The 14,588-nt window shown below is 38.6% G+C and overlaps 1 protein-coding gene across 1 annotated transcript in view; it reads right to left on the bottom strand.

Annotated features, from left to right (window-relative positions):
• The window catches only part of SEMA3D (semaphorin 3D), a 301,084-nt gene that overhangs the window by 249,729 nt on the left and 36,767 nt on the right, over positions 1-14,588 (bottom strand). The window contains exon 2 of the mRNA XM_075343494.1: positions 12,608-12,730. Within this exon, the coding sequence (XP_075199609.1) occupies positions 12,608-12,635 (28 nt within the window). The 5' untranslated portion in view covers positions 12,636-12,730. The remainder of the gene's footprint in view (positions 1-12,607; positions 12,731-14,588) is intronic.

A 14,588-nucleotide genomic window follows, 5' to 3' on the forward strand; every position in this document is an offset into this window, starting at 1 on the left:
AAATAAATAATCACAGAGCATAACATTTAATTAAAAAAAGTCCCAGCATATTCTCCTATATTATCCTCCTCTACTAGACAACTGTTAAAAATAGTTTAAAAAATCTTTCTATATATTTATCATGTTATACCACCCTTCTCGGCCCTGTCTTTGGCTTTAAGGCAACTGAAGACCACCTGTTCTGTAGTGTCTACGCCAAAAAATCAGGCACTCTGCACTGTCACCTTACAAAGTTAAATAAGGCAAGGGATCAAGATCAACTATGTTCTATACAAGAGAACATAGTACAGGCTATTTTTCTATTTTTTAATTCATTTCTAATCATAGTGTTCTTTTAAAGAAAATGTTATAGTATTAATTGCCCTGGAGAGAAGAGAACGGGTCTTCATATTAAATTCTTTCCATAATTGTATACTATTAAATTCATCTACAAATCCAGTCTGGATAGTATGAACAATTTTGGACAATATAACTACATGTTATAATGAACATTGTATTGTGATTTACGGTATATGTGTGTGTGGTGAGCCTATATGTGCATGTATGTTTGTGCATGTGTGTACTTGTGTACATGTATGTATGTGTGTGTATGTGTAAGAGTGTGTGTGAGTGTGTGTGTTGGTGTGCGCGCGTGTGTATGTATGTGTGTGCGTTAGTGTACATGTATATGCAGGCATGTATGTATTTGTGCAAGAGTGTGAGTGTTTGTATGTGAAAAGGAGCGTGCATGTGTGTAAGTGTGCATGTGTGTTTGTGTCTGTACGAGTGCGTGTGTTTTTATGTGTAAGAGTGTGTTTGTGTGTACAGTACGTATCTGTGTAGGAGTGTGAGTGTTTGTGTATGCTAGCGTGCATGTGTGCGAGGGTGCTTGTATGTGTGTATATGTATTTGTGTTTATGTGTGCAAGTGTGCGTGTGCACCCATGTGTTCATGTGTGTTTTTGTGTGTGTGCAAGTGAGTGTTTGTGTATTCACGCACGTGTGTATGTGTGTGTATCTGTGTGTGTTTACGACTGTGTGTTTGTGTTCGCGAGTGTGCATGTGTCTGTGTATGTATGTGTGTGTATGTTTTTACCTGTACAGTGCCTTGTGAAAGTTTTCAGCCCCCTTGATTTTTTTCAACCTTTTCCCACATTTCAGGCTTCAAACATAAAGATAAAAATGTACATTTTATGGTGAAGAATCAACAACAAGTGGGACACAATTGTGAAGTTGAACGAAATGTATTGCTTATTTTAAACTTTTGTAAAAAATAAAAAACTGAAAATTATTATGCAATATTATTTGGCTCCTTTACTTTCAGTGCAGCAAACTCACTCCAGAAGTTCATTGAGGATCTCTGAATGATCCAATGTTGTCCTAAATGACTGATGATGATAAATATAATCCACCTGTGTGTAATGAAGTCTCCGTATAAATGCACCTTCTCTGTGATAGTCTCAGTGTTCTTTTTAAAGCACACAGAGCATCATGAAGACCAAGAAGCACAACAGCCAGGTCCGTGATACTGTTTTGGAGAAGTTTAAAGCCAGATTTGGTTACAAAAAGATTTACAAATCTTTAAACATCCCAAGAAGCACTGTGCAAGCGATCATATTGAAATGGAAGGAGTATAATACCACTGCAAATCTACCAAAACTCGGCCGTCCCTCAAAATTTTCACCTCAAACAAGACTGATCAGAGATGCAGCCAAGAGGCCCATGATCACTCTGGATGAACTGCAGAGATCTACAGCTGAGGTTGGAGAGTCTGTCCATAGGACAACAATCAGTCGTACACTGCACAAATCTGGCCTTTATGGAAGAGTGCCAAGAAGAAAGCCATTTCTCAAAGATATCTATAAAAAGGGTCGTTTAAAGTTTGCCACAAGCCACCTGGGAGACACCAAACATGCGGAAGAAAGTGCTCTGGTCACATGAAACCAAAATCAAACTTTTTGGGCACAATGCCAAACGATATGTTTGGCATAAATGCAACACAGCTCATTATCCTGAACACACCATCCCCACTGTCAAACATGGTGATGGCAGCATCATGGTTTGGGCCTGCTCTCCTTCAGCAGGGACAGGGAAGATGGTTAAATTTGATGGGAAGATGGATGGAGCCAAATACAGGACCATTCTTGAAGAAAACCTGTTGGAGTCTGCAAAAGACCTGAGACTGTGACTGATATTTGTCTTCCAACAAGACAATGATCCAAAACATAAAGCAAAATCTACAATGTAATGGTTCACAAATAAACGTATCCAGGTGTTAGAATGGCCAAGTCAAAGTCCAGACCTGAAACCCATCAAAAATCTGTAGAAAGAGCTGAAAACTGTTGTTCACAAATGCTCTCCATCAAACCTTACTCAGCTCCAGCTGTTTGCAAAAGAAGAATGGGCAAGAATTTTTCAGTCTCTCGATGTGCAAAACTGATAGAGACATACCCCAAGAGACTTGCAGCTGTAATCGTAGAAAAAGGTGGCGATACAAAGTATTAACTTAAAGGGGCCGAATAATATTGCACGCCCCAGTTTTCAGTTATTTATTTTTTAAAAAAGTTTAAAATAAGCAATAAATTTCGTTCAACTTCACAATTGTTCCCCACTTGTTGATTCTTCACCATACAATAAAAATGTTAATCTTTATGTTTTAAGCCTGAAATGGGGGGAAAGGTTGAAAAATTCAAGGGGGCCGAATACTTTCACAAGGCACTTTATGTGTGTGTGTACGAGTGTGTTTGTGTTCGTGAGTGTGTGTGTGTGTGTGTGTGTGTAGCAATAACTGAAGATGTTATCTTTAATAACTTGCTTTAATAAAACATTCATATTGCCAATCACAGCAAGGAAGATAACAAATAAATTCAGATTGCAATGTTTTCTCTAAAGTACCTGAATAGAAGGCACAAAGCCAATTTCTGGCCACACATGTTTTAGACAGCTGTGAATAAAAGAGCATTGAAGACTTTAATACTGAAGTGGTGAAGAGGTGATGCGGGGAACACCCTTAGAAAGATTCCCTTTGTAATATATTATAAAGGCACGCAGCCTACATTTAATAGGTCTAGTTTCAGGATTGCTTATTCTATATTACAACAACATATATTTGTAAAACAAGATTAAACTAAAGAGTCCTTGAATTGCAACATTAATCTGAGATTTATTGTGATAGTCAAAACATTTCTGTCATGACAGTAATGCTGCTTTCAACATGATTGGGCAAAAGGTAATAAAAAGCCGAAATCTAAAACAAGAAAATACATTTCATGTAGGAACAAAGCCCCAGTTGAAAAGTGACAAAAAATTTTATATTGTAAGAATTTTTATGATGAAACTTGCCATTTCAGAGGAAAATCTGTCAAGCAGTCTATCTGTAATTGAGGGGTAAGAGTTAGTCATCCATTAGCAAAATTGCCTGAAAACTCTTGATCACTAGTATCTGTCAGTGTCGATCACATCAGCTTATACAGAAACATGAAATGACAAAACATATAGTGTTGTCAAGTGAGGACGAACCACATCTAATCTCACCTGCTTTTATTCACCGAGATGTAAAATCCCGTGTGTTTCATCGAAACAAAAATCTATTATGTACAGTAAATATAAAAACAAAGCAAAATAGTAAGCAAATTGCCCATAGAAACCAAAATATTGCATGAATCCAATGGACAGAAGATTCTTAAGTACAGCTGAAACCAGAAGTTTACAGTCATGGCCAAAAGTTTTGAGAATGCTACAAATATTAATTTTTACAAAGTATACTGCTTACATTTTTCTAATGGCAATTTCCATATACTCCAGAATGTCATAAAGAGTGATCAGCTTAACAGCAATTACTTGCAAAGTCAATATTGGCTAAGAAAATGAACTTCAACCCCCAAAACACATTTCAACATCATTGCATTCCTGCCTTAAAAGGAGCAGCTAACATTGTTTTAGTGATTGTTCCAGTAACACAGGTGTGGGTGTTGATGAGGACAGGGCTGGCGATCAATCAGTCATGATTAAGTAAGAATGACACCACTGGACACTTTAAAAGGAGGCTGGTGCTTGGTATCATTGTTTCTCTTCAGTTAACCATGGTTATCTCTAAAGAAACACGTGCAGCCATCATTGCTCTGCACAAAAATGGCTTAACAGGGAAGAGTATCGCAGCTACAAAGATTGCACCTCAGTCAACAATCTATCGCATCATCAAGAACTTCAAGTAGAGAGCTTCCATTGTTGCCAAAAAGGCTCCAGGGCGCCCAAGAAGGACTAGCAAACGCCAGGACCGTATCTTAAAACTGTTTCAGCTGCGGGATCGGACTACCAGCAGTGCCGAGCTAGCTCAGCAATGGCAGCAGGCTCGTGTGAGTGTTTCTGCATGCACTGTCAGGCGGAGACTGCTTGAGCAAGGCCTGGTTTCAAGGAGGGCAGCAAAGAAGCCACTTCTCTCCAGAAAAAAAAATCAGGGACTGACTGATATTCTGCAAAAGGTACAGGGCATGGACTGCTGAGGACTGGGGTAAAGTCATTTTCTCAGATGAATCCCCTTTTCGATTGTTTGGGACATCTGGAAAACAGCTTATTAGGAGAAGAAGAGGTGAGTGCATGATGGAGCACCTTGCCATAAAGCAAAGTTGATCACTAAATGGCTCATGGAACAAAACATAGAGATTTTGGGTCCATGGCCTGGAAACTCCCCAGATCTTAATCCCATTGAGAACTTGTGGGCAATCATCAAGAGATGGGTGGACAAACAAAAACCAACAAATTCTAGTAAAGTGCAAGCATTGCTTATGCAAGAATGGACAGCTATCAGTCAGGATTTGGTCCAGAAGTTGATTGAGAGCATGCCAGGGAGAATTGCAGAGGTCCTGAAGAAGAAGGGTCAACACTGCAAATATTGACTTGCTACATTAACTCATTCTGACTGTCAATATAACCTTTTGGTACTCATAATATGATTGCAATTATATTTATGTATGTGATGTAAACATCAGACAAACACAATTAAAAACCAGAGGGCAACAGATAATGTGAAAATATAATTTTGGTGTCATTCTCAAAACCTTTGGCCATGACTGTACATACACTATCTAAAAAAATCCCATCTGCATGTTTTTCTCACTATCTGACATAAAATCAGACTAAACCTTTCCTGTTTTAGGTCAATTAGGAACTAAAATTATTTATATTTCCCAAATGACATAATAATGAGAGAGAGAATGTTTAAAGCATTTTTATTACTTTCTGCAAAGTTAAAAGTTTACATACACTAAAAGTACTATGCCTTTAAACATTATGGGACAGCCCATATGATGATGTCATGTCTTTGGAAGCTTCTGATAAGTTTATTGCAACATCTGAGTTAATTAGAAACACACCTGTGGATGTATTTTAATGCACATCTGAAATACACTGCTTCTGTGTGTAGCATCATGGAAAAGTCAAAAGAAATCAGCCAAGATCTCAGAAAAAGAATTGAGGACTTGCAAAAGTCTGATCTATCCTTGGGTGCAATTTCCAGATGCCTGAAGGTGCCTTGTTCATCTGTACAAACAATTATACACAGTACAGACAAGGTGGGAATGTCCAGCCATGATACCGCTTAGGAGGAGACGGGTTCTGTGTACCAGAGATGAACGAGTTTTTGTCATACATGTGCATATCAACCCAAGAACAGAAGCAAAAGACCTTGCAAAGATGCTGGAGGAAGCTGGTAAGATTGTGTCATTATCCACAGTGAAATGAGTACTGTATCAACATGTCCTGTGGTCTGACAAAACTAAAATTGAACTGTTTGGCCATAATGACCATTGTTATGTTTTGAAGAAAAAGGGAGAAGCTTTGAAGCCTAAGAACACCATCCCAACTGTTAAACAAACACAGGGGTGGCAGCATCATGTTGTGGGGTTGTTTTGCTACAGGAGGGATTGGTGCAACTTCACAATATAGATGGCATCACGAGAAAAGAGGATTATGTGGAAATACTGAAGCAACATCTCAAGACATCAGCCAGGAACTTAAAGCTTGGGCGAAAATTAGTCTTCCAACTATGCAATGACCAGAAGCATACTGTTAAATTGGTTACAAAGTGGCTTAAGAATAACAAAGTCAATGTTTTAGACTGGCCATTACAAAGCACTGATCTCAATCCAATTGAAAATTTATGGGCAAAGCTGAAAAGGCAGGTGCAAGAAAGGCAACCTACAAACATGGCTCAGTTACACCAGTTCTGTCAGGAGGAATGGACCCAAATTCCAACCAACTATTGTGAGAAGCTTGTGGAAGGATATCCAAAATGTTTGACCCAAGTCATACAGTGTAAGAGCAATGGTACCAAATACAAATGAAATATGTAAATTTTTGACTTTGCAAAAAGTAATAAAAATGCCTTAAAACATTCTCTCTCTCATTATTCTGGCATTTGGCAAAATATAAATAATTTTGGTAATCATAAGTGACCTAAAAAGGGAACAGTTTATTCTGATTTCATATCAGATAGTGAGAAAAACATGCATATGTGTCTCTTTAGATAGTGTATGTAAACTTCTGGTTTCAACTGTAGATGTTTTGAGAAATCTCTAAACCTATATTGTAACTTTTTTCCCCTAAAGAAAGAACTGATCAAATAGATTGCACAGTTCATCAATATGACTACCTTTTGCCTTACCCTACGAGAAACAGTTAAACGATCTGGGAATGATTAGCTTGCAAAAAATAAGGCTAAGAGGTGACTTTATAGCTGTCTACAAATATCTGAAGGGAGGTCACCATGTAGAGAGATCATCTCTATTCTCATTTGCACATGGAAACATGAGAAGCAATGAAATGATACTGGAAGGGAGAAGATGCAGATGAGATATTAGAAACAACTTTTTGGCCATAAGGGTGATCAATAAGGTGAACAGGCTGACACGAGAGGTGATGGGTTCACCTTCAGTGGAAGTCTTCAGAGGCTGGATAGACATCTGTCTGTGATGGTTTAGTGAATTCTGCATTGAGCAGGAAGTTAGACATAATTACCCTGGAGGTCCCTTCCAACTCTAACAGTCTATGGTTTTATGATTTAAAGAGGTTGGCCACTACTTTTTTTTATTGATGGCCTATCTCTAAAGTAGGCCATTAAAATCTGATTGGGGGGGTGGATTGATGACTAGCTATTACTGAGGACTCTCTGTTCTTTTAAACAATTTTTTTAGCTATTACCTATGATTCTTTGGTGGATAAGAATAATTCACAAAGCTAATTTTGAGTTTATCCAGAAATCATATAGCGAACCACATCCAACTTATGTGATATGACAAAGAGTTGTGAAATTGAAAAACATAGATCTCTAAGGCTGAGTTTACACTGGACGGTGTTAAATGCCATTCAACAACATGGTTGACAAACAGAAGTCACTTAATAGCCTGTTTAGTCAGACTGATCACATCAGGTGCACACAGATCAGTAATAGATTGTTCTGTGCGATTAGGTTGGCACTGATCTCAGCAGTGTGTCCTGTTTATAATCTGAATAATATATCTAAAAAATATATTTGGCTACTGGCACTTATGCTTATAGCTATAGTCAATTATTATTAAAGAGATTAGAGATAAGTCTAGAGATCAGCTTTCAGTGTACAAACTCATGGAAAAACTATTACTAATTTCAATGACATCTCTTGGGCTGATGTGAGGGTGTTACTTGTTTTATGAGTGACAGGAATGAACAGAATGTTGAGCAATGCAGTTCAGTCATATTACAATGGAATGCATCTCTAACACCATTAAGTTTCTTGAAACTTAAACCAAATCCTTATGTTGTGTGTCTTGTTTATTGATCTTTCATGTGTCTCAAATTGATCTTTGACAATAACCTGTCTAATAATGCTACATAGCTGTTTATTGTAAAGCAGCTCCACTGTTTCTACCTTATACGAATCCTCTTAATTGATACTACACCAATGTTGTCAATACAGATATTTTTGACCATGCTTCTGTCTATGCTCTAATTGGTGGCCATCTTCTCCTGGTACAAGATACGGTATGTCTCTATTAGTGTTGGACGGACCCAGACTGTAAAAGTCCGGATTTGCGCTGGTTCAAAAGAAGCCGAGCACTGACCCTGGGTCTGGAGTTCTAAGGGAACACTGGTTAACAATCCGGGTCCGGCCACCAAAGGTAATGAAAATAAAATCAAATAAACAAGAAATAAAATAAGAATAAAGCAAGCACTTCATACTTAATGGTCTCCGCGAAGCTGTACACTACTTTCAGGACCACTCATTATCTTCAAGCATATGCACTGCTTTGCCCGCCCAATGGCAGTCCCCACATCTTTGATTGATTGCAGTCCGACAGCATCCCTCCCTGTGTAACAGTGTGTCTGACTACTTTTAATCACACACGCTGTCTGCGTCTAGATTGGTATGAAAATATATAAATAATAAAATTGGCATAGGGTCCCTCCATATTGTGATACCCAGCAAAGATAATGCATACAGCTACAAGCTGCAGCCCGAAACCATGCGTGTTATCTTGGCTGTGTATCAAAATAAGAAGAACTGCATGCGGCTTCTTTTTTTTTTTAAAGTTTTAAATAAATAATTTTTAAAAACGGTGTGCAGTGCCCCCCATTTTAATACCTAGTCATGAAAATCCGACAGCTGGGAGAAGGTATTCTTAAGTTGGGAGGCCCAGTCTTTTCAAAATAGATGTGAGTGCTGCCAGCATTGCTGCAGAGGCTAAAGGGGTGGGGGGTCAGCTTGTCAGTGCTCAGACCATACGCCGCACACTGAATCAAACTGGTTTGCATGGCTGTCATCCAAGAAGGAAACTTGTTCTAAAGATGATGTGCAGGAAAAGCCTGCAAACAGATTGCTGAAGACAAGCAGACTTAAGGCCCAGTCACACTAAACAACTTACCAGCGATCCCAACAATAATACAACCTAAAAGGGATCGCTGGTAAGTTGCTAGGAGGTTGCTGGTGAAATATCACACTAAGCGACGCTCCAGCGATCCCACCAGCAACCTGACCTGGCAGGGATCACTGGAGCGTCGCTACAAGTGGAACCATGCTGCGCTTGGTAACTAAGGTAAATATCGGGTAACCAACCCGATATTTACCTTGGTTACCAGCGCACACCGCTTAGCGCTGGCTCCCTGCACACCTAGCCACAGTACACATCGGGTTAATACCCGATGTGTACTCTGTTATGTGTGCAGGAAGCAGGGAGCCGGCTTCTGCGGACATTGGTAACTACGGTAAATATCGGGTAACCAAGAAGCCCTTCCCTTGGTTACCCGATATTTACCTTCGTTACCAGCGTTCGCCGCTCTCACACTGTCAGTGCCGGCTCCCTGTTCCCTGCACTCCTAGCCACAGTACACATCGGGTTAATTACCCGATGTGTACTCCAGCTACGTGTGCAGAGAGCAGGGAGCTGGCGGCGGCACTGACAGCTGAGAGCGGCGGACGCTGGTAACGAAGGTAAATATCGGGTAACCAAGGAAAGGGGTTCTTGGTTACCCGAAATTTACATTGGTTTCCAGCGTCCACAGAAGCCGGCTCCCTGCTGCCTGCACATTTAGTTGTTGCTCTGTTGCTGTCACACACAGCGATGTGTGCTTCACAGCGGGAGAGCAACAACTGAAAAATGGTCCAGGACATTCAGCAACAACCAACGACCTCACAGCAGGGGCCAGGCTGTTGCTGGATGTCACACAAAGCAACATCGCTAGCAAGTTGTGCCTCAGCAGCGATGTTGCTAGCGATGTTGCTTAGTGTGACGGTACCTTAAAGACATGGATTACTGAGATAAGTCCTATGGTCTGATGAGATCAAAATAAACTTATTTGGTTTAGATGTTGTCAACTGTGTGTGGTGGAAACCAGGTGTGAAATACAAAGACAAGTGTGTCTTGCCTACAGTCAAGCATGGTGGTGGGAATGTCATGGTTTGGGACTGCATAAGTGCTGCCAGCTGTGCTTAGCTACAATTCTTTGAAGGAACTATGAAGGTCAACATGTACTGTGACATACTGAAGCAAAATGATCCCCTCCCATCAAAAACTGGGCTTTAGAGCAGTATTCCAAAATAATAATCACCACAAACACATCTCCAAGATGACCATTGCCTTGCTAAAGAAACTGATGGTAAGAGTGCTTTACCATCTGTGGGGCATTCTCAAACAGAAGTTCGAAGAGTGCAAGGTCTCTAACATCCACCAGCTCTGTGATGTTATCATGGAGGAGTGGAAGAGGATTTCATTGGCGACATGTGATGGTCTAGTGAACTCCATGGCCAAAAGAGTTAAGGCAGTGCTTGAAAATAATGTGGCCACACAAAATATTGATACTTTGGGTACAATTTGGCCATTTTCACTCATTTTTGTTGCCTACAGTTTAGACATTAATGGCCGTGTGTTGGGTTATTTAGAGGGCATTCCAAATTTACACTGTCATATAAGATGTAAACTGACTACTTTACATTGTATAAAAGTGTCATATCTTCAGTGTTTTTTATCAAAAGATATAATAAAATATTTCCAAAAATTTGAGGGTTGTACTCACTTTTTTATGGTATTTTTATGGTATGAGTCAGACAAACTGAAGTTATTCATTTATAGGTTATAGATATTGAAACTAAAGTGTGCATGATTACAACTTAATTTAATTATCTCTATCATTTTATCTAAATGGTAAAGTAAGGTAAGGTATTCTAGTCATAGTCAGTAAAATAAACAAGAAAACATACTGTAAACTAACATTTTCCAGTCTTAAGCTACAATAAACAACCATGTCATAACACACCTAATTTTCAATAAATGCCTTATTTTGTAAATCCACGTTTTCGTCTGTTTGATTCAAAATGTTGATTTTAAATACCTCAAAAAAATAAACCCAATTTAATTGAAGTTAACTTAAATGTCAGTTAATAGAGGATTAAACTTCAAATCTTTCAACCAGTGGCATCAAAGTTCAGCCTGAATAAATTAATCTGTCAGATGTGGAAAGCTTATTCCTTTAGGCCTGTTCATATGAACTCCTTCAGGTTTTTTCTTAGTTACATGCAAGATTGAGTTTGACAAAGACCCTATTAATACTTGAGTAAAGGAGACACCTTTTGTGAACGGTTTGCACTTACTCCAACCTTCTGATACCAGAATTAATTTTTTTGTAGGCAGGAGCAATCTAGATATATGGGTGGGTCTGTACTTATCAACTGAAGAGAGAAAAGGAGCTATTGAGACTTGCAGTTTGCCTCCACAACATCCTCTTTACTGTTCTGCCTTAGTATAAGGCTCTACAGTGGCAACTAAACATAAATGTAGCTGTTTTACAGTTTTTTACAGTCCCTCTATTTTTACATGCCGCCAATATCCGGTCATTGACTGATAGGTTACTCTTGTCTCGATGACCTACCTCTGCAGCTCACTCAGATATCATTTCTTGGGGTGTTGCATGCGCGGATCAATAGTCCAGCCATCACAACATCATTAGGACCTTACTGCACATAGGTAAGAAAGACACCAGCATATCGGGTGGGAGAGGAAGGTCGTTCATACAAGTGGGGGGAGAAAAAGGGCAAGAGACAGTAGGGTTGTAAGTGCAGTGCCAGACCCAATGCACCTGCAGCTGGTTAGCATAAAAAGTGTGTAAGAGATTACTTAAAAAAAAAAGTGAAATTGATTTTCTACAATAAAGGTATGAATATAATAGTCAATGAAAGGAGAGGATGTCCAACTTCCTTCCATCACTTGTAGAATCTGCACATCTCCTTTCATTGCCTTTTATTGCCTGAGAACCACCCATTGTTCAATGTCAGATGGATTGGTGAGCTGCTGATATTTTTTCTTTGGACTTTATGAATATAATATTAAAAGCTTAAATGTTTGTCTATTTGGACGAGTGTATATGCATCTTGTATACATTACCACCATTCCAGGGCCAGAACCATGTTATTTTAACACCAGATTCTACTTGTGTCCTGAATTTTATTAGTCACTTCCATGAGAAGCCAGTTTTTGTCTTGTAGTGCCCTCTAGTACAGGTTCAGTAGCATAGTTACTTGCATTCTTTCTGAGCTATACACTGATTTTGTTTGTATCCTCTTTGTTTAATAATGATCTGTAGTGAACCTACAAATGGTGGAAATTACTTCAAATTCAATGCCCTGTGAAATCATATTTTACATTGTTTAAAACTAGAATATGTAATTACTTACTATCTACCAATCATTTACCTGTATCAGATCTCTTAGGGTTTTATAAATATTCTAAAAGACCGTACTGCTTAGTAAAGACAAAATTCGCAGTGGGGAATCCAGCTGTTTACCAAGACATATTTTTCATCCCATGAAAGGGGTTTTACACTATTTCCTGTGACAATGGATTTTCTGCCGTGGTGATAGAACAGATCCTCATCTGGAAGTTTAGTTAATAGATGAGGAGCAAATGTCATATAGCCATTTTCCATAGACTGTTTGCATGTTATAATAAAGTGAGGATGGAAAGTGACGTCTTTTCAATGCTGGAGGTAAAGGTATACATGGCTGTCAAATTTCAATAGAAAATGAAGTCCTCACATAGAGAAAGCTAAAATAACAAAAACAGCAAGTACCAGGACACAAATCTATCATAATTAGGTGGTCCCACCTGTATTAAAATAATGACTATGTTCCATCTGGTCTGAAACACATATGGGAAAATAAGAATTTCATAAATGTTGGGTCAATAGGCTGTGAACGGTGTTGATCTTGGCATCAGAGCTTAGTCAGTCTAAAAGAAAAAAGACAATACAGTTTTTGTGATATCAGATTTGCTTGTAGAAATTTGGACATGAGTATGGGGCAGTTACTAATAAACAAAACTACAGGAGACCATAATAAAATAAAAATAATTTATATAAAGCAGTACATATATTATAGTATACTATGTGGGTGGGCATAGACACCAGTGTATGAGGCCTATTTATTTTACTTCAGCAGATTGTCTAAAAGTCATACACTTGAGGTACTTGTCATAGTGACCTTCCTTGATAGTTTTCTGGAAAATCCCTCTGAAGTGGATATCTAAGGTGGATAATAAATAGGGATAATCGAATACTCGGAATATTTTTCGAATAGGTCACCACTATGCGAATATTCGATGCGCAATGTAAGTCTATGGGAAGCCCGAATAGTTCCAAATAGTTGTTATTTGGGTTTCTCATAGACTTACATTGCGCATCGAATATTCACGAATAGTCGAATAGTGACGACCTATTCGGAAAATATTCGCAAAGCCGAATATTTGAGGTATTTGATCATCCCTAATAATAAACCAACAGTAAGAGTGGACTTCAAGGGTGTATTATAAACCACCAGTAAAAGTGGACTTCTAGGATGGATCATAAACCACCAGTAAGAGTGGACATCTAGGGTGGATCATAAACTATTTTAGAGTGGATTATAAACCACCAAAAAGAGTGGACTTCTAGGGTGGATCATAAACCACCAGTAAGAGGGGACTTCTAGGGTGGATCATAAATTACAAGTAACAGTGTACTTCTAGCGTGGATTATAAACCTCCAGTAAGAGTGCACAATTATTTATTATAAACACTAAGAAGTCTCTTAAATGTCGGTCAGTAGGGAACAATATTGTTTCACCGTAACGCCTTAACACATGCATCTGTTATGAGCGGGTGCTATGATATACTTGTCATGAAGCTCTTACGTATACTGCTCACTGTACTTATGAGATTGCAGCTGAAGTTCTAACACCAATAGATCTAACTCTGATATTAGCAATCTAACCACTTAAATGCTGAAATTATGGTGTCTGACAGAGGGAACAGGCTCCCTCCGTCAGCATATCAGGCCTTATGCAATGGAAATGCTGAAGGGTTACCATGGCAATTGGCTGCCTAACAATGACCCCAAGGCTTGAGCATCCTTATAATTGAGGTAGTTAAAGGAAGTAGCTGTCAGCCAAACGACAGGCACATCCCACCTAGGTTTCTTTCATGGAATGGACAGCTCTCCATTAAGAACAATGGAAAGGTAGTAAGGTAGTGATTAGCAGTAAACTTACACGCCAGACCACAAGGATAAGAGATATTCTATTTTAGCCATAATGATATTCCTACAGTTCAAGTTATGTATTTAAAGAAGAAAAATGTTAGTATGTATAAGTAAAAACGTATCCGGCCTGCCAACAAGAACATTTGTCATAGTGTGATTATTTAGACTGAGATAATTAAAGGAGAGATAAGTAAGCCTGCCAAGAAGGATATCTTTATCATACTCCACATAGCACAAATTGTGCATGTCAGTGGAGAAACTTTATACCTGATATGTGTTGTATGGATATTATTCCATCTATTTCTTGTAGAATTGCAGTGGTGAATTAGTAAATGGCTTGGAATTGTAAAAAGTAAGCAGAAAGATATGATAGTGGATCTGATCAACTATGGAAAGAACTCAGTTGCACCAAAAGCTTAAAAAAAATATCATTTTGTACCATGTACAGTATATTGATTCAAAATTCAGGTTAATTACATCTTATTGGCTTTAAACTAATGAGTGCTCCTATAGGATATCTTACTTCTTTCCAACCACCTTTCCAAAAACTCCCAAGTACCCTACACACTAACA

The sequence above is a fragment of the Anomaloglossus baeobatrachus genome, chromosome 4 (genome assembly GCF_048569485.1).
Source record: "Anomaloglossus baeobatrachus isolate aAnoBae1 chromosome 4, aAnoBae1.hap1, whole genome shotgun sequence".
In the NCBI taxonomy this organism is placed as follows: Eukaryota; Metazoa; Chordata; class Amphibia; order Anura; family Aromobatidae; genus Anomaloglossus; species Anomaloglossus baeobatrachus.